This window comes from Xiphias gladius, chromosome 10, assembly GCF_016859285.1.
Source record: "Xiphias gladius isolate SHS-SW01 ecotype Sanya breed wild chromosome 10, ASM1685928v1, whole genome shotgun sequence".
Lineage (NCBI taxonomy): Eukaryota > Metazoa > Chordata > Actinopteri > Istiophoriformes > Xiphiidae > Xiphias > Xiphias gladius.
In genome coordinates, this window is record NC_053409.1 from 21,675,095 (window position 1) to 21,700,214 (window position 25,120).

The following is a 25,120-nucleotide window of genomic DNA, read 5'->3' on the forward strand; positions in this document are numbered from 1 at the left end:
GTGCTTTGCTCTGTGTCTGCCCCCCCCACCGTCGCACCGCCCTCCCAACACACTCTTCCACTGGTGATCGGAAGTGGCCCTGCAGCCTCAAGATCTTTAGATCCTGATGTGAGGTGACTCTTTACCTTTCTCATTTCACAACTTCACCATTCATCACCGACTGTCGTTAGTGGATGTCGCCCAGGGGTGATGTCGGTGTTAAGTCCCCTCGTGACCTCCCCCCCTCACCAGCCAGGGCCACTGTGTCACTGCCTGACTATTTTATTTTTTTTTTTCTCACTGAAGCTGTTGCAACTTGAGCCTACGAATGATCAGCATGTGCAGAGCGCCGAACGCGGCACGGAGAGCTGCGAGTGCAGCACTATTCCCTCGTACTAGACTGTGTCTTTCCCTGCTCCAGATTTTTCTGCTTCTGCTTCTGCGCCACGCCAGGCGTTTTAATGGAAGTGATCCAGGGCCTCAACCGCCGTCAGGCGTACTGCGGGGGAAAAAACTGGAGGCGGAGGATAGGTGAAGCCACTTTACCCTCAGAGAATCAATGCAACCGGTCAGTTCCAGCGCCACGACCATCAAGCCTCGCACCCTTGTGAGTGCTGCTCCTCTCAGTGGGAAGCACAAGCAGCCCTGGTGTGTTGATTACAACTATAATCCATTTATCACCACTGAACGCATGCGGGACTTTGATGAGAGAGGCAAGAGCCGGCATCGAATTCCAATCACGCGATGCATGCTGGCTGCAGGTACACTGGAGGAGCCGGCACACACCAATCGGTCCAGTGCATTTTCTGCCCCCACCCTTTCCCCTGCGGATAAGGGAACTTCATTAAAACATCCAGCCATATTCTCCATACTAATTACAGCATGACATGGAGAGGAGTGGAGGATGGTGGATGGGCGTGGTGGTGGTGTTGGGGGCTGCTGCCTGACCAGATTGGCCCAGCTCAATCCCCCCCCCCCCCGTCCATTTGGGAAGAGATTGTTTTTGAATTTCATATTTGAATTTAACAAGCATGGAAATCTGAACAGGCTAATAAGATTCTGTACCACAGTGCCGGCCTACGTAATTAAAATCGGACCCAAGTGATTTTTTTTTTTCCTGTTATGCATATAGGCTCCATCCCAAAAGAAAAGAGACTCTGCTCACTGCAATAAGAAGACTGCTCCGAGTCTCTCCATGTTGTTTCTGCGTGGATTAATGATAATTCATTATTGATAAATTGCTAATTAATTTAAGAGGCTTTTTAATACTTTTATTAATTTTATATACAGTTTGCTTTGCCCTGTTTTTTTTTCTTTTTTTTTTTTTCTTCAGGCCTGTGTGATGCTGTAATTAGAGGTGGTGGCAGTGTCAACATCCTCTGCTTCGCTCTCGTCTCTGGGGCTTTTGTCTGTCTCGTCAGCAGTGGTTATGGGTGACTGTGCTGCATCAAGGAGTGTGTGCCCAGCGAAGCTCATTATCTGCTGGCTAGCAGTGCATCCAACTGGGGATGGAAGATCATCGGGTTGTGCAATGCAACTGCAAGAAGGGGGGCACACAGAGAGACACACAAGCCGGTGAGGAGGTGCCCGTTACGGAGTCTTGTAGTCATTGTTGGGTTGCCAGGCAATCAGCCGCAACTTGTCAAAAACAAGGCACCAAATGAACTCGTCATTTTTACACTTTGGTTCATGTACAAATTAAACAAAGAAGATATAACGTCACCGATTAAAGTCTTCAGGTGCTGCTAGGTGTTTTTTTTTTACTTTTGGACAGAAGCAGGCTAGCTGTTTTCCCCCTGTTTTTAGCCTTTGTGCTAAGCTAAGCTAACCGGCTGCTGATTGTAGCTACATATCTAATGGACGGACGTGAGAATCATATCTTCTCATCTGAGTCTTGGCAAAAAAAAAAAAGAAGGGGGAATAAGCATGTGACCCAAAATGTTAAAAAATGAACTACTGTAAAGGCTTTATGATGATTCATTAGCATTACCGCACAGGCTCAGGGGCCAAAGAGGTCAGGGGGCCCCTGGATCAGAGGCTCTGTTTGAAGGGACAGTTAATATTTCTTGTTTGAAAGCCATAGAGGTCGGTTAAACAATCCTAAAGAGAGGCAAAATGACCACAGAGCAACGCAATCTGACTATGAAGAGGCACAAACTTTCAGTCCTGGGGGTCCTTCATAAGAAGCCAGGGGCCCATTTTCTCATGATCTGTCCGTGCGCAGCCCCGCGCTTGTTGTTCGTGTTGCAGGTTCGACTTTTGCCCCACAGCTTAACTTTATTTGTCACATTTCTAACACTAGAGGAGAGCTAACCTAAAAAAAAAAAAATGAAATATTATTGAGGGATATTTAGGTTCTTGATCACAGAAACCGCTCCCTTATGGACTGACCCCTCTGTCCACCACGGGCTTGGTCTGGTGTTGGTGCTGTGGAATGTGTCTCGATGAGCAGAGCTTATCATATGAAATCCTACAAAAGATGCAGCACTCATGAAATGTTCTGATTTCACTGTGGTTTAAAAAAAAATCCCCAAAAACTCTATCTATGTATGGATTCATAAATGTGCCATTATTTAGTTTTTTTGTTTTTGTTAGTTCCTTTAAGAAGTTGCATACTTCTACTTCCTTGTTTCTGTGCATACCACACGCATTTGAATCATAGGCCTCCAGTATCATAGTCATTAGCTGCATTTATTTTTTTTTTTTTAAATAAACCTTACACTTGGCTTTACCCACTCTCTGCATTTATGCAGCCTCATACATTGCCAGTCTGTGGTGTTTGTGGCCCGTGGCCAAAAATAAATGTCAGTGGGTCATCGTGCTGCTGTCACTTAGTTTTTTATGGAATTAGCAGCATGTGTCAAACGGTTCAGACCTACAGAGTTTAGGACCCCCCCCCCATTCTGAACAGTTGTCGTGGTGGGCTGAGGGCCTGGATGATGTACAGGGTTTGCGTTGCAGGCTTTCTTCTCTCAGCTGATGGTGACGTAGCTGCGCGCCCAACCGAGCCCGTCTATGGGACTTTTACAAATGGGGGGCGGAGGGCTGTAGGGCGCAACCATTTCACACCTCCACCGCGCGAGAAGAGGCCTAATATTATTAATAATAATAATGGCGATGATGAGGATGATGATGATGATCCGAGGATGACAGTTCATAGATGAAGCTCCTCTCCGGCAATCGCTGAAAGCTCCAGAGACGGACCTGCAGCCAGCGCAGAGGAGACGGATCGTGGCCACTCCGGCGGTGCGCAAAGTCCGAGCGGACAGCCGTGGCAACTTAAAAAAAAAAAAAAAAGAAAAGCGGTGTGCACAGCTGAGCGCGGCCCCTTAGGGAAGACGGTGGTTCGTCTTAATCGCGGCGCGGCATTTGTGTGGAGAGGCGCCGGCGCACGGGAGCTTTTCGGCGGTGCCTGCCTACGAGGGCGACATCCCAGATTTTTCCTGCGCTATCGCAGCGGAGAGAGGCGGAGGAGGAGAGCGCTGATTCACGGCTTGCGGGAGGAGGGAGAGCCGTGCGGACGGGCTCGGAAGATCCATCTCCACCAAGGGTGCAACCTTAAAATACCGACACCCCCACCCCCACCACCACCACCACCACCCCCCTCTCCCTCCTCCCTCGTCATTGACAGCTCTGCGACCCGGTCAGTCCGTCAGACGGGGAGGATCTGGGGAGGAGGGCGCCGAGGCAGGAGAGGACGAAAGGCGATCACCTCTGGCCGGTTGGATCCAATCGCCGGTACCGAGCGGGCTGGGGACCTGCCTCTCCGCACATGAGGACGACACAGCGGCTCCGACGGGGGAATTCAGTCCGAGGAGCACGTTCGACTCAAGAGATCCGACCGGCGAGCTCGTGCTGAGACTGTTGGGGCAGGCTGATCTGAGCGGCAAAACAATAATAAAGGGGGCGGACAGGAGCTATTTCGCAGTCGCTACATAAACTCCCCGGAATACAGATCCAGGTAGGTTACAAGGACTAACGCACGATGCAAACTCACTGGTATTAATGAGCGATCCCAGACGGGCTTTTCTGGTGAAACGCATCAGACGCATTTTCAAGATCCGCGTGGCCGCGAGCCCCGTCGACAGCCTAACCGATGGGGTCTGGATGTGGTCCGTCACTCCGGGGCGTCCGTTAACCTGCCCCCCTCCGCTCCCGTTCCCCCTCTCTCGCCCCTCTGCGGACACGATCCATTGCAACCGGCCGAAACGGATCCGTGAGAGCGTCTCTAATGGGTGTGCCATTAAAATAATTGGCGTCTGTCAGCGCACGTAACGGATGCCGGTTGTTGCAGCCCGCCGAGCCCGTCCTGCCGCTGATTGGCTGAGCACCTGGGTTTCCAGTTTTTATGTATGAATCTCGAGCCTGGGCATATTTTTGCTCTTACATGCGGTGTCCCGTGCATCGCCCGCCACGGTCGAGAGCTGATTCCCGGAGACGAGTGTCTCCCGAGCTCAATTATGAATGTTAATTTCAGCACATCCATAATAAAAGCATCTGCACACGCAGGCCTATAAGTTACTGTTGCGGGCCTTTGGGTGCTCCGGCGGGGATTCCCTCCCTCCCTCCCTCCCTCCCTCAGGTAGCCCCTGCATCGGTATGGTGAGCGAAACGGCCTCACGGTGATTGATCAGCGGCAGCTGAGTCTTGCTCCTTGAGCAGGACCCTCTCACCAAATTTGGGGGAGAGGAAAGAGATCCGTGAGCAGAGCAGCCGCCGTCTCCTCCCGGCCCCGGTCGCAGCCCCGGCCGGGGAACACAGAGGGGGGGGGGGGGGCACGGCGATCAGCCTCAAGATGCGCTAAACGAAACATTAATGTGCGCCTTTCATTCAAATCCGCGATCTTAGCGTGGTAAGTCCTCTAGAGTTTGACGGATCAGGGGCAAAAACTAAGGCTGCCTGTCTATCGATTATTATTTTTTTTAAAGATCAGTCGATTGTTCGGCCCCGTAAAGTGTCACATAATAATAAAAATGCCCCCCCTCGAGATTTTCCGAAGCCAAAGCTGACATATTCAAAGAGCTGGTTTCGTTCAACGGTCAAAAAGCAAACCGGATATATTTTCATCTTATTTATGTATTTATTTAAAAAAAAAAATGACTTGAATGATTAATTGATTATCGTCACAGTTGCCTATCATCTGTCGATCGACTAATCGATTCGATCTGCTAGTCGCCCGAGAGCTAGGCCAGACAAGCGTGTGATATTTGCCTCGAAACCTCTCTGTTGGCCAGCTGATTTCTTGGAGGTCGCTCCCCGATCACGGAAGCCCGCAACGCTCGCAACACACCGTCTCCCTCCCAACACACTTCACTCACTCAGCTCTCTGGCTGGTCGTTTTACCCGTTTGCGTTTTCTCATTTGATAAATTCTTCGATCTTCGCCGAGGGTTATATTTACCAGAAATCGAGCTCTCATGGCGTAAGAGTGCCTTAAGAGCTCGTAACCCCGAAGGTATTGCATCAGTCTGGATTTAAATGAGGGGGGTGCTGATATCCCCCCCGACGGTGGTCTGCGTGCTGTTTCAGGATTTTTTCCCACCTTGGCAGGAAAAGAAGTCAGGAAAATCACGAAATATGTTTTTGGAATTTGCATGTTTGTAGTTTTTCCTTGGAAAAAAAAGAAAAATCAGTAAACCGATTTATTAATGAATTTTTATCCGTTGGATTTATTAGCTGGGAGACACAGTATATTATAAGGAGTAGTATCAATATTGTGATATAAAACTAGATATTGGGATTTTGTCATTCGAACATTGTTACATGGTCGCTGTTATAGATGGGTTAAAATGAACGGTAACTTCTGACTGCCCGTCTCCACACCATGTTATTTTCCTAGGGACCTCCACCCTCCCATCCTCCACCCCGGGGTTTAGCATTAAATTCTGCATGTCGGCCTCAGCAGTCATCATATATGTCACTGGATGTTAAATGAAGAGGCATTTAGCCAAATTTCCGGGATGTTTGATTTAGTAAATATCACTGAGTTCTACTTCCTTACATTTCCTAAGGAAAAATGTAGTTAAAAGTTGTGTAAATTGAGTTTAAGTAGGTTCACCCTCAACTATTTGTGGTTCAAGAGGTCTCGGATTTAATTGGAACATGTCAAAGCTGAACTTCACCCTCAATTTAGATATGTCAGTTGCAATATGGCTCTTAAGTCCCTGTCTTTTCAGTCGATTTGAATACTTTTTTTGGGCAGCTGCTTCTGAATTAAATCAGGATTCAGAAATGTAATTCTTGATTAAATTCCAGTGGCAGTCCGTCGCTATATTCGCAACACAAAAACACAATCCTTAAAACGGTAATTAGTATGCAAATTGTTTTATGTTGCTCCTCATTTAGGGGGTCATGGCTCTGATGGTGATACACACAGAGTAATGGAATTGTTCACTCTCCATCGCCAAACAGCACTCAGTGCAATTTGTGTGGAGATAGGAAATCGATATGGAGATAGAAAATCAATACAAAATCCTTGTGAGGTCATACACCTGGACGGTCTGTCTGAGTACTTTAATGCAATCTTTTTAATGAGTTTACATTATTGCCTAAAAATTTTGTGTTTGTTAAGTGATTTCTCAATCAGTCGATCGGTCAATCAATCCCTATTGGCTGTATTGCCAGCGTTTGTGTACTATTCCGATTTTGTTAAAGGATTATTTTACGTCAGTTCACTCATCACGAGGAGTCTTACTCAGCCTGCGAGAACCCTCATATAGTGTCTTCTGTGGCTGCCGAGGAGAAGTCGAAAAAAATCTAACCCTGATGACGTCAGCAGGGTTATCTGGGACTGAGTGTATAACAAACATCCTGTGTTACGAACTGTGGGCGTGGAGTTTGTAAGATGAGGGGGGGGGGCATTCTCCGGTCTGATGAAAGACGCCGCGGATAGACACTGTGTATGCCTCTGTGGTAGGGGGCTACGCCACACCTACCGGGGCTACGTGCCTAGGCTCCAGGCTCACGCCGCAGCTGACGTGCGGGGCCATGGTCATCAGCGGAGACTGGCGTGGGAGCTGCCAGGACTGTGATCGTCTGCTTGTGTTATCCCCTTTTCATGCTTCTGATGGCGGCGGAGTTCGTTTCGCGCAAAGGCAATGTTAAAGGAAGTTAAAGAGAGACTCTCGGTAGTCTTCCCCATTTCAGTTTTTGAACAAAGCGATTACGCTGCAAACCCTCTGCTCACGGCGATTGCTGCTCTGCATGACCAAACGGATTTAAACACAGTGATTGTCACCTTTTCCCTAATGAGATACAGCAAATGACATTATAAGTAACCTGGGTGTAACTCCAGTTCTATAAATCTGTCTGTGTAACCTACCATGGCTCTGTATCAAAAAGTAAATGAAAGAATCTAAACACAGTCGCTTTTAACCCCTTGAGTCGACTCTAAATGCGGCTTTAGACCCCATTTACCACTGTCACCAACATGTGATCTGCATCTGCATATCATATCTGGATAGGGAAAAACGCATTTTGATGCGGAGTGTAAATGCACGAAGAATGAATTGTCCCATCAAGAGGTGATCTGGCTCATACTGCGATCAGCTCTCAGTCAGGTGTAAATGCAGTTTGTACAGTTTGACTAAGTTCTTGAGAAAACAAAGCTAATTAAAAGGGTCACCTCACTCCACCTCCTCCTCCTATCTCAAGCTGCCCGGCATAAACTATGAGTAGTGGCAGTAGCTAGAAAGTCTTTCCTCACAAAAAGTGACTTAAAATTGAATGATGCCCATCCATGGCGTTGCTTTCCTCAATCTGGGACACGCCATGTTTGTCGACAACTTCACCAACCCTGCCTCGCTGATTTGAGCGTTGAGAACTGATCCCAGTGAAAGTCAGAATCAAGATAATGAGAACACCAGGCGTTAATGCAAAGGCCCGTGGATCAGATGTTATTATCCAGATAATGTATCCAGATACAGATAACATGTTAATACCAGGTGATAGATGGGGCCTTTAAGTCAAGATATATTGTCTGATGCTGCTTTGATTTGGACCATTTTTAAAAGGAATATGTCTCTCACAAGTCCCCCAATTTTACGGACGACAGTGTCTCCTGGAAATTAAAGCTACAATATGCAAGTTCTGGAAATCAGGCTAATCTCCTACCCCTCCCTCTCCCTGCTCCGTCACGCTCCAACCGGCCCTTCACCTACATCCCGCAGGAATCGGGAGCTCGCTGGCCCGTGAGTCAGCGGTAGCGACGACATCCAGCAGCGCGAAGCCTCACTGCGAGAGGAGTCGTAGACCAAATGCGTGTTCACGAATTGATTGACGGTCGTGAGCTCCCACCCCTGACTTTGGCCCTGTCTGACTGGCCAGAAGGCCCGAGACTCACTCAGAAAATTTATAAGGGAATATCTCTGCACTGATGCCAGGCTGTTCAATGAGTCTGGGTCACAGAAGCCTTTAAACCCCCCTCAACATTGGCCATGTTTTGGCCAGGATGTCAAAGTGTTGTTTTTTTACCTTTAAATGTATCCAGTATTTCAAGTTTTCAAGTATTGACCTTTCAGACCACAATAGTACAGGGCACACTAACATGATACACTGGTATCCAGTGGAAATTGAACAATATGCTTCATTATCCTCCCAAATTATTAAGGTGTAGGCTACATAAAGCAGATACATAATGAAATCAATAAGTACTTAACTTACTACAATAATCCTGTTAATGCTACCTGTGTGCATTTACAGTAAATAAACAAAACTCTTCCAACTCGTATGTATGTTATCAATTATTAACGCTAACTGCAACTAAAAGTTGTTTAACTTAACCAAACTGCAGCAGCGAGTCTCTCCAATATCACAATCTCCAATATCACAATCTTTAACCAGCCACCATGAGTCCCTAAACATTAGCATAAAATAGTTAAATAATACAAACGATGTAATCCGGGCAGCATTATGTTTTCTTTAATATATATTTGCTGTTTCAGATTAGCAGTACATAAATGTAATTTCTCAGAGACGAGGTTGTTATGCAAGTTATGTTACGGAAGCGCTATGAAATACTTATTTGCTGTATTACCCCCTTATTGCTGTCTTTTCAGGCCATGGTAGGTTTTGTAAGAGGATTAGTAGAAGCAGTAATGGCTGAGTAGTAGAAGTAGTAGTAGTTTCAGTAGTTTTAGTTGGGCGGTATGTAGTAGAATGCTTTTGGTAATAACAGTCGCAGAGGAGGTAGTAGCGGTACAGTGATATCAATATTAGGGCTGCAATGAGAAAAAAACTGAAAAGATGAGGAATTCATTTTACACGCACAAGGAATAAATTTATCAGGTACACTATCTTTAAAATGATTAAGACTACTACTTCTGATAAGTAATAGTGTTAATTATCTAATTTGTCTCTTGAGAGAGCTGGAAACTATAGTTTACAGTTTCAAAATAATCTTTCTGAGCATGATTTTATTCAGCTAGTGAAACGAGACCAGGCAGGAGGTAGTTACCAGGCAATTGACTCCATCTGTCCAGTGTTACTGTACGGCCTTATATCTTTAAAATTCTCTGTACAACTCCGGTAGTTTGCTCTTGGATTCATGGGTATTTGGCTTGTTTGCCATTTTGTTTTACCTCTGTTTATCCAGGGTAGGCTGACTGAGCTCATTTTACTCTTTTTCATCACCGTCCTCCTCCGATACTCTGATAACACACATTCACGCATGGAGACACAAGAGTCTCCTTCTGCCTCCATTAAAGCTGCAGGGAATCACAGTGAGTTGTTAAAAGGATAAGGGAATTTCATCTAATTTAAAGCGACCATAATCAATATTTTTATATTAACAATACTGTTTGTATGTGAAGATGGTCATTTTTAGTGACGAACCCACAGACTCGGCAGTTCCCCGCAGCTTGACAGAGCTTTGTAGCATCTTTCGGCTCACTGTTTTGGTTTTCAGCCCACAACTTGACTGATTTGGTTCACTCTCACTGTTCTCATAGTGCTGTTTTTGGCTGTGGCAGGCAGCTGTTTTAAGTTTTAAGCTGTTTAAGCTCCAAGAACTGCACACCACACTCCCAGCACCAAGTGGTAGACAGACAAAGTTGCTAGCTAGCTGGTAAATATAATGCAGGACTTAACAGCTAGAGAGCCAGATAGTTGTTTCCTCGGGAGTTGCTGGAGACCATAACAGAGCTAAAAAAGAGTTTATATTGGATTTACATTCATCAGGTCAGCAGAAACACGACTCCAACTGAATGATAATGTTGCTTTGTAACTGCTGGTGTATATTAGCAATTGTTTGCTAACAAGTTTAACATACCAACTTAAAATGACCAGTTTAATGCAGTAATCCTGAGTCATGTTGCTTTTCAATTGACTAGTATAAAAATAGAAAGGTGGACCCAGGTTAAAACATTGGGCTGACATAATTTCGGTAAGTCTAAAATGTACGAGTTGATTTCGACCTGACACTTTACACTCAGGTTACCCCTCCACTAGCATACCACCTAACAATTAAATGACCAGTCGTTTAATCATTCCCGTCCCCCGGTTGTAACATACTGAGCGGCTCTCCCTAGCCTTTAAATCCTGGACGCTTTGCCTATTTCTGCCTCATTGCAGTTTCTGTCCATCCTACCGGGCTAGCCACCGTGAAATAAAAAAGACACGGAGAAGCTAGCCGGTCACCAGCACTGCTGTTCCGCTAGCCTCCAAGCGCCTACAATATCTTATTTATCCCTGCTGTCAGTTTTTCATCTTTGCAAATTTTACAGTACATGTTAATGGTGTTTTATAACTGTAATTTGGGCAATGCACAGGTTTTTTTTAAAGTTTACTCTTTAGGTGAGTTGCTGTGTTAAACTTTCAGACTGATATAAAAATCTGAAACCAGTGCAAAACCTTCTTTTTCAGATTCAACTTTTCTCTCATTAAGTTGCAACTTCGTCTCTCAATTATTTCCCTTTTGATTTTGTTTGTGCTCAACGCTGTCGGTTCTCACAGGGATTGCATAGCTGGCTCGTGTCCATATAAATGGCTCTGCTGATTTGTTTAAATTTAAGTTTTTTGTCTCTGTCTCTGGTGCCGTTTGCCGTCATCCCCTTTTCTTTCCTTCAGCTCAGTGTGCTGCTCTGCAATCTACGTCTTTTTTTAACATCTGAGGAATTTAATTTCAAGTTGAGATATCCTCCCTTTTTATGTTGTATCACTTCTAAAAAAAGCACTTCTGGGAATACATACGTCTCTGATTGCTATTGTGGTTATGATCCCTCAAAAGGCATCATAATAACACTGCAAGTGATGAAATTATTTGTTCCTATGAGCCATTAAATTAGAACATATTAGAAATAATTTATTCCAAAATAGATTAATTGGTTTTGCTAATGCCTGAGTTTGCACACAAGATGTTGATGGAAACTTTGTTAGTTTTTTGTTCAGACATTAGGTGTTTGTTGACACTGCTCAGGTTCCAGAGACAATATTTGGCCTTTAAATATGTGTGAGTGCTGCAAATATGCCAGCTCTTGTTTGACCATCCACACCTCCTTTGAAATTCTGTCAGCTATCCAAACTGGCCAATGGTCCATCTGCGTGATAGATATCAGTTCCAAAAATATCACCTGGGAGTTCTAGTAGATGGACTTATTCTAAGTCTTCAGATGCAGTGTAGTAAGTAATAGTTAAATCAAATAAGACATCTGCTTTACAAAACATAACATCTGCTATTTAATGGGTGCTTTTATCCAAATTGCCTTAAAGTAGCATGTGTACATACTGTACACATTTTAGAGTGGGCAGCCTCAGAGGTAATCAACCCTTTAACCAGAAATCAGAACACAAGAATGCACTTTTTGGTACAAAATGTAAAAAAGACTCAGAATACATTTAGCTCAAAAAAACCAAAGGGAAACTAATGTGACAGTAATAAAAGAAATGTAATCCTCCAGTGAATTCAGGACAGAATGATTAACTCCACTGTCTGTATCTCTCTGAAGAGATAATTTTAATTCAGACTAAACTGCCTGTGTGCCTCATGGGTCCCAAAGGTGTGGTGAAGGCTGAGGAATGGCCCCACCCAACCTCCTGAACCACTAAATTATCGTAGATACCACTGAAAAGAGAGCCTCAGTTATAAATCCCCTGTGTTACATCTTCTAAGTTTGAGGTGGTTAACTGTTCTTCAAGCTCCCATTGCCTTTGGCCTCAGCTGTTAGGATCAAAAGAATTGTCAAGTCCTATCTCATGAGAGCCGAAGAGGGGCATAAGATGCTTAGCTTGAGCTTTTATGAATTCGGACAATGTCTAGATTGTTACTGTAATGCTTCCCTCTCTTGCGGAAGTGTTAAGTGTGCATTTAGGCCTCAGTATATAATGAATTTGGACAGGACATCTGTACCCTTTGTTTTATTTTGCCTCTTGACGGTCTCCTGCCCCCCTCTGCTGTTTTTTTGCCAATGCGACATTTTGGACAGCGCTTAGTTTGGCAACATTTCACGCCTGCTGAGCGAGCTGTTTGGTTGAGAGCTGTGTATTACACCTGAGATTTCAGACAATCATGCTCAGATCCACATTATTGGGCGCACATATCCACATCTTAACTGAGAATAAACTTTATGATTGGGAATGAGCCAAAAGGCTATGACTTTATTAAACTAATGCTATCTACATTGTTCACATAGTGGTTTAAAGGCCTGAACATCTCATGGATTTCTGAATATAAGGAAGTGTTTTACAGCCCACCTCTCTTAGATAACACAAAGGTCTCATGACTATGCTGTTTGTAAAGTAGGAGGCAGAAATTCTTACAGGAATAATAGGATCATTTAAATTTGTGCACTTGTATAAAACAGAGAAATTCCTTTCTTGCTTCAGACACAGTGTGTGTTTCTCTCTGTGAAATGCAAACACACAGTCTTACACACTTGTACAACTACTACTCCTCAAACTTAAGATTTAAAACAATGTGGAAATACCCCGAGGTGGGAAAGTCATTCCATTATGTGATTGTATTTAGTATTGAAATATTATGTGACTAAAAAAAGAATGCATTGCACCTGGTTTTAATTAGTAATGCATTAACTAAGTACAATAAATATATATCAAGCAATAGATGCATTCATTCATCTACCAGGAAGACCCAAAGCAACATGATGCAATTGTTTTATCACTGTTGTCCCCGTCTGGATGTTGTTTCTAACATCTGAGGCTAAACTCTTTCTTTTTTTGTAATAAAGATATAATATAACATCCATATAATCTCTGTTGTTTCTGTCTGGTGTTTTAGGTGGTGGGTGAAGAAAAAACACAGCCCAGTGCTGGATCCCAGAGGGACTGTCAGTGTGGTAAGGACCCTTAAGACGAAGGAGGGTGCATGGAGGGTTCAAGGCCTGTGAAGCCAGAGTCGTCAGCCTGCCTCTGGTTGGGGCTGGTCTCTGTGGCTGTAGCCTTCCTTTGTACAGAGGCCCGGACGACTCCGAGCCCTGAGCTCAGCCCCAGCAATGCGACCTGCGAGGGGAACTCCAAGTGTCATGCGGGGATCATCCTGCCCATATGGTATCCAGAGGATCCTTCCATGGGAGACAAGATCGCACGGGTCATTGTGTATTTTGTGGCCCTGATCTACATGTTTCTCGGAGTGTCCATCATTGCTGACCGCTTCATGGCGGCCATTGAAGTGATCACCTCCCAGGAGAGGGAAATTGTCATCAAAAGGCCCAATGGGGAAACGACGACCACCACAATCCGGGTGTGGAATGAAACGGTCTCCAACCTCACCCTCATGGCCTTAGGCTCGTCTGCCCCTGAGATTATGCTTTCTGTAATTGAGGTTTGTGGACATGAGTTCAAATCTGGTGAGCTCGGGCCCTCCACAATTGTTGGCAGCGCAGCCTTCAATATGTTTGTCATCATTGGCCTCTGTGTGTCTGTCATTCCCCAAGGAGAGGTACGCAAGGTCAAACACCTCAGAGTGTTCTTTGTCACTGCGGGCTGGAGCATCTTTGCTTACATTTGGCTCTACATGATCCTGGCTGTGTTTTCTCCCAACGTAGTCCAGGTCTGGGAGGGTCTACTTACATTGGCCTTCTTCCCCATATGCGTTCTCCTTGCCTGGGTGGCAGACAGACGACTGCTCTTCTATAAGTTCATGCACAAGAAGTATCGCACTGACAAACACAGGGGTGTCATCATCGAGACGGAGACTGAACGCTCCAAGGGGATTGAGATGGACGGGAAGATGGTCAACTCTCACTTCATGGATGGAGGTGCGGCCAGCAATCTGATCGGTTTAATTGAGAGCAAAGAGGTAGATGAGTCCCGGCGAGACATGATCCGGATCTTGAAAGATCTGAAGCAGAAGCACCCAGAGAAAGAGTTGGATCAACTGGTTGAGATGGCCAACTACTATGCTCTCTCGCACCAGCAAAAGAGCCGTGCCTTCTACCGCATCCAAGCCACACGCATGATGACAGGCGCTGGAAATATCCTGAAGAAACACGTCTCGGAACAGGCGAAGAAGAGCGCCAGCGTGCAGGAGGTGCATGTGGAAGAGCCAGAAGAATACGTGTCTCGGATCACTTTTGAGCCTGCTGTCTACCAGTGTCTCGAGAACTGTGGTGCCGCCATTCTGACCATCACCAGAAAGGGTGGCGACATCAACAAGACGATCTACGTGGATTATAAGACAGAGGACGGCTCGGCTAATGCTGGGGCCGACTACGAGTTCACAGAGGGTACAGTAGTGTTCAAACCAGGAGAGATGATCAAGGAAATAAGCATTGGCATCATAGACGATGATATCTTTGAAGAGGACGAGCACTTTTTTGTGCGCCTCAGTAATTTGCGTGTTCTGGAGACTGAGGACGAGGTGTTGTCCCCCAACAGTCTCCCGTACCCAAAGGCCATGCTGGGCTTCCCCACAGTGGCCACTGTGACCATTCTAGATGATGATCATTCGGGCATCTTCACCTTTGAGAGCAACTCAGTGCATGTCAGTGAGAGCATCGGTATTATGGAGGTGAAAGTGCTGAGGACTTCTGGAGCAAGGGGGACGGTCATTGTGCCTTTTCGCACCACGGAGGGGCTCGCCAAAGGAGGAGGAGAGGACTTTGAAGACACCTACGGAGAGCTTGAGTTCAAAAACGATGAGACGTGGTAAGACAGCATTCCGTTTTTCTAATGGTTGCGGGGAAGTTGCTTTTCATTAATGAGTTAATATGGCTAATATCTGATTTTTAATCACCAAAGGGTATTGAAAATGAGGTGAATTCAGGAGACATTAATGAGCTATTTTCTTTGTGTCCTTGTTTTTGCATCCCATTGATTTGTATTTTTTTGATTTACAATTGCAGTTTGATGGTGCTAAACCTGTCAAGAAATGACATCTACAGTACATGTATATGATATGATAGCTAGCTTCAAAGCTGTTTGATAGTCTCCCAGATACATACCTCTTTTGTTTTTGATATAAATATGTTGCCTTCTTTGCCTCTTGACATCATTTAATTTAGAACATACTTTCGTAAGCTGTTCATGTTATGTTTGTGTTCATCACTCTGTGAATTTTAAATGCTTTTTTCTTCAGATGGTTAGGCAGCGTACTGTCTCATCTGAGCGTGCACTCTATATCCCCTTGTTTTCCTGTCAAGAGATTTTGCTCTCATCAGAGAGCTTTTGTAGCAATCCTGTGTGTGTCGCATGCAATAGGGATTCAACTTTGGGATTCGTCACACAACCGTGGAAACAGGAAGTCCTCAAGTAACCCTCCCCTTGATTCTCTAATCCCTGCTGCTTTCGTTTTGTGGAACTTTGGATTTTTGCTCTTTTTCTTTAGTTTTTGCTTGTGTTCCACGCGTACTTCAGTTGAAACAAAGCAGCAGGGGGGAACAGAAACAGGATATTAAAAGAGTGGGAGAATTACAACAAAGGTCAAAGGCCGGGGTCAGGTTCATGTAATAATCAGTACATGACAGTCTTTTAGATCAGTAGGTAGACTGTGTCAAGATGAATGATTCCTTCTGGGGACAGCCATGCTACAAAAGCTTTCGTGGTAAGCCTCCGTGAGTAGTACTGACGTCTTATATAAATTGCGTATGTAATGTAGCCTTGTCAACTATACCGTCTGTGTATAATACTGCACTACAAAAACACATAGACTTACAACTGAGTGGGTATGTTTGGCAGTATTGCGATAATAGCCACATACTGTACGGTACTGCAAATAGCATCGGGGCCATTTATTGTATGACACTACAGCCTTTTGTCCCATGCATGTAAGGCAGTGCTCTGGGAGACTGGCATGTGTAGAGAATTGCGCCTCTTGAGAAATATTGATTTGTTTATGTCACAGCTTGAATCCGCTTCTCTGCATCTCAAACATCGGTCTGTAGGCACTGAATCAAAGTGACATGCGTCCACGACATCCCAATCCCCCAGCACTCAGGACCCGCTCTGCATGCTGTTGCCGACTGGCAGGGTCTGTGCTCCAGGGTGTGGGTTCCTGTGGGCTTAGGCAGCCCAGGAGACCGGTGGCAGGGGAATGAGTGTCGGGGTGATCAGCATGCTCTTGGGGCCTGCTGCGCTCTCGGGGTTTTGCTTGATTTATGTGAGAGATGCTTTTTGGGCCGGGCCTGAAGGCTGCCAGGGGAGTAGAGGGGAGAGATGTGGAGAATGACTATTATTATGAGACTGCTGTGATGTTGTTGGCATTGTGAGGGAATGCTGGTCTATCGATCTTTTCATTGTGTTGCGCATTGTGCTGCGAGTTGGATGTTCTTACATTGCAGCGTTGCTCCGACGTGAGAGTGCACGACTTGACATGCTGTGAATTGATAAATACAAGCAGTGATCTGAGAGAAAAATCTGACTGTATGGTCAAATAATTATTTCTTCAGAACATTTTACTATAACAGTAAGGTCTTGTGTGAAAGAGATTATTAACTTTTGTCAGTTTCTTAATCTTACGTTTATGAGAAATAAAAGAAAAAGATAAATACTACAGATCTGGGGGAAGAATCAGATTTTATGGCCAAATAATTATTGATGTTGAACATTTCATAGAGGAGTAAGGGCCGGCCCTAAAGAGATTTAGCCTGCCCTATTATTCAGTCATGTCAATTCCCTCACCATTAATTTCAGAGAAGTAGAAAATATTTGTCCAGATGTAACAAAATCCACCCACCAGCAGTGCTTAAGCTCATCTTTTATCTCATTTGTTTAATTCATACAAAAATATTGCTATTTCTTGCCAGGCAACCAGCATAGACCGGGGAAGATACTGGTACTGGACCAAGAAATAATCAATTTCTCCATCTCAAACCATGGAGTAGCCATATGAGGCAGAGTTAGGCTGAACCTCCTCCAGTCCTTTTTGTTGTAGAAACATACCTCTATTTCGAGCTGGGTTGGTGGAGATTTACGGTTTAATCAAAAAAAACTGCATGCAGTTGAATTGTTAAGTTGAAAGACTTGGGTGAAGGGTCATGCCAAAGGTCATAAGGTCTGACCTTTGGTCCTTTGAGCAAGAAATAAAATCATGGTTTTGCTTTTAAATCATTTGTAAATGCAAACTCTGACATTTCCAGTGACATTCAAAAGAGGAGGCTGTGTGCTTGCAAAGAAAAAAGATGATATGATAACTACATAATAAGTGTCAGAATCACCATCTGTGGAATCAAATTCAAATAAATAGTCTTGTTGACACATGTGCAGTCATGCTGCCAATTTACAGTTTCCACACTGACAGACAGGGAACAAAATAAACAAAATGTGACTTTTACTGCAAAGGGGCAGCACAAGTGGTCACTCAAGTAGTCAGTGTTGATTCAGGTATTCACTATAGAGTAATGATAAATGTTATATGATTACTGAAAAAACATACAGGAGATTATTCGGTTGAGCAGTTAAAACAATGAAGATTGTTCATATTCATGAACACGCTTGCATATTATTATGAGAGTCTTCCCTTCCCCCTTCCAAAGACTTCTGGATCTTTTGTCGAAATGGCATGCTACTGTTACAGAACTCCCAACAAATTTCCAGAAATTTCCATAATTACACTCGGATGGTGATGAATTAGATTCTTTGTGCATCCATAAAAAAAGACAAAGGGGAGCAGTGGAAGTGACAGCTTCATCCAGAAGCATACTAGAAGATTCATGAGAACATTTCCATACACAAAACAAAGGGGATGAATGTGTAGAATATTCACTAAAGGCATAATTACAATGATGTTTCTTCCGCTGCCTTGAAAGCTCTCCTCAGGGTCGTTTTCATGCTCAAGACATGAAAAAATACAGAATTTATTTGCCTTCGCTGACTTCACATTCATATTCCACCACTGGTGTGTATGGAAATTGAAAAATGAAAATGTTTATTTCCACTTTGCATAGCTGTTAAAATTACATAAGGATTCCCTCCTTGGCACAAAAAAAAGCTTTTCCCTCTTACTGCTAATTCAGTGCTAATTGTGGCGACTAAATGAGGGCAGGGTGTGCTCCCTGTCAAAAGGGCAAAGTTTTTTTTTTTTTTTTTTTGATGTCCTTTAGGTCAATTAGACCACATAATACTTCGGCTCTCACGCACGTCCTTTCTCTCTCACTCTGTTTTACGAGGCATTGACTCTCAATCTCTTTTGACACACTTCGGGCCCATTGTTATCAACTAGAGTGGAAATTTATTACAGTCCTAATCTGGAGCTCTGGAATACATCACCCCAGTTCTTAGCCAGACAATAGTTCTCAGCGCGAAGGATGGAGTTTAATAGTTTTTTGGTGGCAATGCTTCTGCTCCAAGCCAACAGTTATGAACTTCATCTAGGCCCCCACAAGCTTCTTCAATGTTCATTTTATGGCAGTCAAACCTATGAAGTGCTCCCTACTAGGTTACGTTAGGCTAACAGGGACACAGGGACAATGACTTAAATTATCAATCAATTACCAAAATTGTTGCCTTTTATTTATTTATTTTTCGATCAACTAATCAATTACTTGACTTAATCATTTCTGCATGAGAATGTTTTTTCTTTCTTGTGTTGTTTAACTTGAAAGATATTCAGAGGCATGAAAAGGTAAAACAAAAAAAACAAAAAAAAAAATCCAGTATTTCACAATAAGTAAGCCAAAAAAATAAAGAATAGACAAAAGTCAGACAAAAACGCCAGTTGTGTCTAATAGTAATAGCGCTGCAACAATTAGTCGATTGATCGACAATCAATTAATTGTTTTGAGTAATTTTTCAAGGAAAATGCCTCAATTGTCTTGTCACAGCTTCTCCGATGTGATTATTTGGTATAGTAGGTTCCCTAGTCTTCTACAAACTTACATTGAATTCGACTGTTATTTGGATAAAATAAGACATCTGAAGACGTCACCTTGGACTCTGGGGAGCTCTGATGGACATTTTTATAGATAAAACGAATCAAGAAAAGGATCTGCATATTAATCAGTTGTGAAAATAAACTTTAGATGCAGCCCTACGCAGCACTTTTTTTAAAGGAAAAGGTTTTAATCCTCTTGTGACCCCTCAGATTTATCTTGAAACCCTTTGGGGGGGGGGGGTCAGAAACCACTGGTATATACTCACTCTCCTGCTGAGCATATTAACTGGGTAAAGGTCGCAGGCTTCTGTTTTCTTTTGACCGAGTGAAGATAACACAGCTGTGAGGTGGAGAAGCTCCATCCCCAGGGAGTTGGATGTTTAGCTAGGCACTGATGGATTCATAAACAAATGAGTGGTGTGACCAGAATCAGCTAAACTAACTGCCACTGTGGTCATGCTGTATGAGCATGACTCGCCTGAGCTTTCAAACCTGCCTTATATTTTTATATAAATAGCATCATGCAGGGGGTTGCGTTGTGCTCATGATATGATGCACACGCTTTTCCTTTTCCCCCCCTGCTATCTGCCCCACGTCCTCCGGTTCTTGTAGGGCCCTCACCCAACCCTCTTCCTTAGTATCTCAGGAATGTGTCACTGTCACCCCGCTGGGCGTCATGACTGACAGAACACATGTCCACGCTGATCTTCATCCTGCTGACCGCTCAGCTTTTCCCCCTGCCAGCACTTTCTCAGGCATCCCGGAATAGACCAGTGAGGTTTACCTTACCACCCTGCAGCCAGCTCTCTCACACAGTCAGGATCATCTCCAGCTCAGCTAAGCACATTCAATGGACTTTTGTTGTTTTATTCATGCTAGCATCATAGTTTCTGTTCTCTCAATAATTGCATCTCTGTATTTCCACCGTGCCTCGGGGTGCAATCTCACTTTGTTTTCTTTTGTTGTGCGGTGAAGTTTGTTTTATAGTATTTTTTATGTTTGCTTCATTTACATTTGGATAAACATGAACCAGGGCTTGTATACAAAAGTCACACTGACTCACATGTGGCTCATTTTATGGTTTGTTGTGGTATGAGATTTTGGCAGGTAAAAAATCAAATTTCAGTTGCTGTAACCAAAGCTAAGCATGATGGCCTTATTCCGTGAGGAGGGTAAAAAGAAAAAAAAAAAATCAACATGTTGTTAGCATTCTGGAGGCGTAGTGGTTGGGATGCATACCGTATAACTGCAGAGGTCCCTGGTTCAGTTGTGGCTTTTTTCTTACTGCTTGTCATACTCTTCTGTCTCTCCCCACATTGTCATTCTGTCTTTATCTGTTCTATCACCTGATTTGGTGAAGATGAAAATGCTGAAAAAAAAAAAAAAGGCCAAAAACCCAGGTTAAAACCAGGTTTATACTGTATTAATGTTAGCCATAGTTTAAACAGAATTTAAATAACTATATATCATAGTGAAACGGGTTCTAAATATAGGTCTTTAAATGATGCTAAAACAACAATTACATGAAACATCAATGCCTAAAACATTTTCATTCAAAGCTGAATATCATATGAATAACTAACGAGACTGAACGTCAACACAGCCGCCAGCACGGCTCGTACTCAGACACAGCAGTTCTAACATTTGCTAATTGGTAACTAAACACAAAGTTGGCTGATGGGAATGTCATAATCCAAAGAACTGGATAAATGCTGACCTGATGATACCACTAGATGAAAAATCGGAGGATCACTACAGTAGGGTTTATACTCTGGGGACTAGAGAATGTCTGTATCAAATTTCACGGCAAACCAACCAACAGTTGTTGAAATATTTCGGTCTCACCAAAGTGGTCGACCAACATTACCATAGAGCCACCCTACTAGCATGGCTAAATATAAACCCTCTGTGGTGGAGTGAATGTATCCTTAGTAGCAGTAACTGGCCATAAATGGCATGAAAATGGCATGAAGATATATATATCTATATATCTATATATATCTATATATCTATATATCTATATATATCTATATATCTATATAGATATATAGATATCTATATAAATATATATCTATATAGATATATATATATCTATAGATATATAGATATATCTATAGATATATCTATATATATCTATATATAGATATAGATATATATTTATATAGATATAGGTATATATATAGATGGATTGATGGATATAAATATATAAAGGATTGTTTGAAACAGGACCTAACACATCCAGGGATATACAGGTACTGGAAGATTCATGAGAACATTTCTTATCTTTGCAAACTTATTGTAGCTTGTGCACTTTGGCTCCTGCCTGCAAATACTGTAAAGAAACAAACACACACGCACTAACTCATGGACAGGTTGAGTGGCAATAAATATGCTGGCCCTGCGTTTGTTCCTCCCAGTTGGGGGAATGCAATTAAGTTAAAGCTTATTTATAACACAATTCAGTGCAGGGCGTGTCGCCAGTTCCGAGCCTCCCCCTGAGTGTTTGTGTGTAAATCTGACTGAGGATCATATATTCAGGCTCTCCAAACTTCTGACAGTCTCTCAGGCCTGATATAGTGAGGGTAGAGGTAAGTGCATCAGCTTGACCCATTTGACTGTCAAAGTGTTTAGCTACAATGTTTTAACAAATAAACACTGCACTGTTTTAAAATTTGGTTTGATTCTGGAAAAGATAACATGACGCCTGCTCTTAAAAAGTGATTGATGGTGCAAACTTTCGGTAAGTTTCTTGGTAAAGTGAGTTATTTTAAGTGCTCAGTTGACAAAATGGTAGTACTTTCAATGCTTTTCCAGGCTGGATCCTTTAGAGAATTTGAATGCTGCATTAAGGGGATGGTTTCCATATAATGTAGCATTAAAAGCAAAAAACAAACAAACAAAAAAAACAAAAAAAACAAAAAACAAAAACAGGATAAATTGAAATAACTCTGGTTATTCCCAGACTTTTTACTCTAACACCATTATCAGGTGAAAATATTAATTTGTCCAATACCTTGGTTTATGTTGTTTGTTTAATTGCAAAACTAATGAAAATCCTATCAGCCTCAGCTGTACTTGTGTTTAGTGCTTATTAGCAAATGTTAGCACGCTAACACGCCAAACTAAGATGACGAACATGGTAAACATTATACCTGCTAACCGTCAGCATATTAGCACGCTGACGTTAGCATTTAGCTCAAAGCATCTCTGTGCTAGGTTCGTCGCCGCAGAGACGCCCCCATGGCTTGTAGGCTACTGGTCCCACTAATTCCTCACTTCATAATCAGCTCGGTCTTCATATGTCCTTACCAGGTAAGAAAACCAGATAGAAATGGCACCAGTAAGCACTGATTTGGTGATTTGTTAGTTGAAAAGTGTAAAATATCTAGAGACTTAAGACAAATGTAACTATTGACAAGCCTGACTATAATATATAGTTATTTAAATGCCTTCGAAAAGACAGTTATATGTAACTTCGGTGGCCGAAAAACAGGAATTTTCCCACCAAATTACGCCTTGTTTTAATTGAGATTTCTAGACATATTTTTTTATCTGCAAATCACCAAATGAGTCCTTACTGGGACAAGTCCTCCGTGCTTAGCTGTAGTTACAGTAATTGTCTGCTAAAATCTCAGACCTGATCTAAGTACAAGAGACATACAAACTGTATTTTAAAAAGCGGGCAATTTAAACCAAAGTTATCTGCGTGGCTAGGGTGGTATTTGATTTTTTTATTTTTATTTTTTTGTAACTTGGGTGAACCGACTCTTTAAACTGTGATTGGCTCCAGATGATGCTTCTGTTCATATAATAAACATTTGCTTTATTTTCCTATTTTTTGCCGTCCTGCCGATTAATTTTCTGTTCCCATTCTTGCTGTAAACCCACCGTATCTCTCAGTTTTACAGACACTGGAATCCAAAGCTCTTCTACATATCACAAACAAAAATCCAGATCCCCCCAAAATGTGTCCTACTCACCACTATAACATCCGCACAGTGAAGGGAGCTGCTTACAGCTGACGTTGTGATCATCTGCAGCCTGAAACCTGAGGTTACTGGGGAATTACATATGTGTCTTTAATGAGTGCGAGCTAGTTTGTGAGTAGACACTTCAAGTACTCTAATGCTGCCCTCAGTCATATCAGATGTGCTGTAAATAGGAACTGCCTGCCGGGAAAAATTTTTCATGTCTGCCTCCTAGAGCTGACAAGAACTTTTTATTGGATGTGATATCCACAGCCTGATTGTGGAAGTGTGTAAACAGTAATGGTAAACCAAGGAAAGTAATGATAATAATAATAATAAAATAAAAAAACATTCAAAATCATCATTTTAAGTCTTATTCCACTGATTTTACGCATGTAGGTCAGTTTACTCGTCATGGGAAAATGTAGGATGTAGCATTTTTGCAAGCTTGAGCCATACCGAGAACACAAGCTCAGGATATCTCAGCCTCTGCTACTTTGATTTTGTCCTTGAGAAAAAAAAAAAGTTCCCCAATTTACTGAAATACTGCAATGTTACGTTGCTGGAGTACCACTTTTCAAAAACCAGGGCACAATGTAACAAATGAAAAAACAACAATAATAAAAGCAAATTTTGATAGATTGATAGAGCCAGTAATTCACAGCTATTTTTGTGTGGCTTCTTAAAATTATCTGATGCACTCGTATGGCCTGCACGAAGAAAGGTGTGTAGCTGTATAGTCAGAGTCATTTTCACTTTTTATAATCGGTTAGTTGAAGTCACAGAAATACCAAACATCAATTCTGTAATGGTTTTTTTTTCACAATGTTCTGACATTTCGGAGAGATTATAGAAAAACAGATCAATTTAATGAGGTAAATAATTGATAATGAAAATAATTGTTACTTGCAGCCATACTTTTTGTAATAGCATCATGGCAAAGTGTTTTAAAATAAAGCCCAGTTTGAAAATAATCAGGACAAGGGGTGCAACTAATGACTGTTTATTTTTGATTAATCTGTTGATTGTTTTCTTGACTAAGTAATTGGTCGTTTGGTCTATATAATGTCAGTAAACAGTGAAAGTCATAAAAAGTGATATCTTGTAATTGCTTTTTATCTGATCAACAGTCCAAAACCTAAAACTTTGGTATATTTGTTTACTTTTTTGAGGAAATTTCAATTTATTTTTTTCTTTTCAATTTATGACTAAAAAGCAGCCGATCCTGCTGCGGGGACTTGTGAATTGTTGGCATTTGTGCCGGACAAATTAACTAAATTATCAAAATAGTTACAGTTATAGTTAAAATACTACCAATCATCTAATGGGTACTATATTTTTACCAATCTGATGCCCTCAAGCCTTTTATCTTTGTCTCTTTAGCTTCACGCAACAGCTCGTCTTGTTTATACGAAGGTCTTGGCTGTAGGCTTGCACTTGATGGATGAAGAGTGGTGGGTTTAATACAGGCTGCTGCTCTCATTGCATTCCCCGCCTGCCAGGGTGACGGTCTGGGCTGCCGGTAGAGGTGCCCTTCCTGCCCCTGAACCCAGGTCCAGCATCTGCATGCTTTTGATAAAGGTCAGTCCCGCTCCACGGCACCTTCCTCCATGCACAGCGCAGCCGCATTGAGACTAGTAATCGATACAGCTCACAGCGAGAGGAGCTAAGGTTGCACCGAGCACGGGGATGGGGGATTTGCAAAAGGCTACAGGAGATGAGAGAAGCTGTCAAGTTTTAGGTGGTTTTTTTTTCTTTTTTTTTTCTGCTGTTGTCTTATTTGTCAGGCCCGAAACAATAATAGAAAAGCATATGAGGGTGTGGGGTGAGTTTGCAGCTATTCGAATGTAGAGTGATTTCGGCTTACGGCACTTGACGTCTGACCAATATACACAGTGTTTCACTGAGCAACC

The 25,120-nt window shown here is 42.8% G+C and overlaps 1 protein-coding gene and 1 long non-coding RNA gene across 7 annotated transcripts in view; one reads left to right on the plus strand and one right to left on the minus strand.

Moving 5' to 3' along the window:
• Positions 1 to 1,343: 1,343 nt before the first annotated feature.
• On the minus strand, positions 1,344 to 23,357 carry LOC120794965. 2 transcript variants are annotated; one of them, XR_005708185.1, is made up of 4 exons: positions 23,220 to 23,357; positions 20,479 to 20,608; positions 16,702 to 16,743; positions 16,022 to 16,559 (listed from the first exon to the last, which is right to left on the minus strand). It is a non-coding gene; the product is annotated as an uncharacterized LOC120794965 (long non-coding RNA). The 2 variants fall into 2 exon arrangements; XR_005708184.1 differs by lacking the exons at positions 16,022 to 16,559; positions 16,702 to 16,743 and adding an exon at positions 1,344 to 1,516.
• slc8a3 (solute carrier family 8 member 3) overlaps positions 13,280 to 25,120 on the plus strand; it is a 102,309-nt gene continuing 90,468 nt past the window's right edge. For all 5 annotated transcript variants that reach the window (XM_040137289.1, XM_040137290.1, XM_040137293.1 and 2 more), the window contains exon 1: positions 13,280 to 15,077. In XM_040137289.1, coding sequence (XP_039993223.1) covers positions 13,297 to 15,077 — 1,781 coding nt within the window. In that variant the 5' untranslated portion in view covers positions 13,280 to 13,296. The remainder of the gene's footprint in view (positions 15,078 to 25,120) is intronic.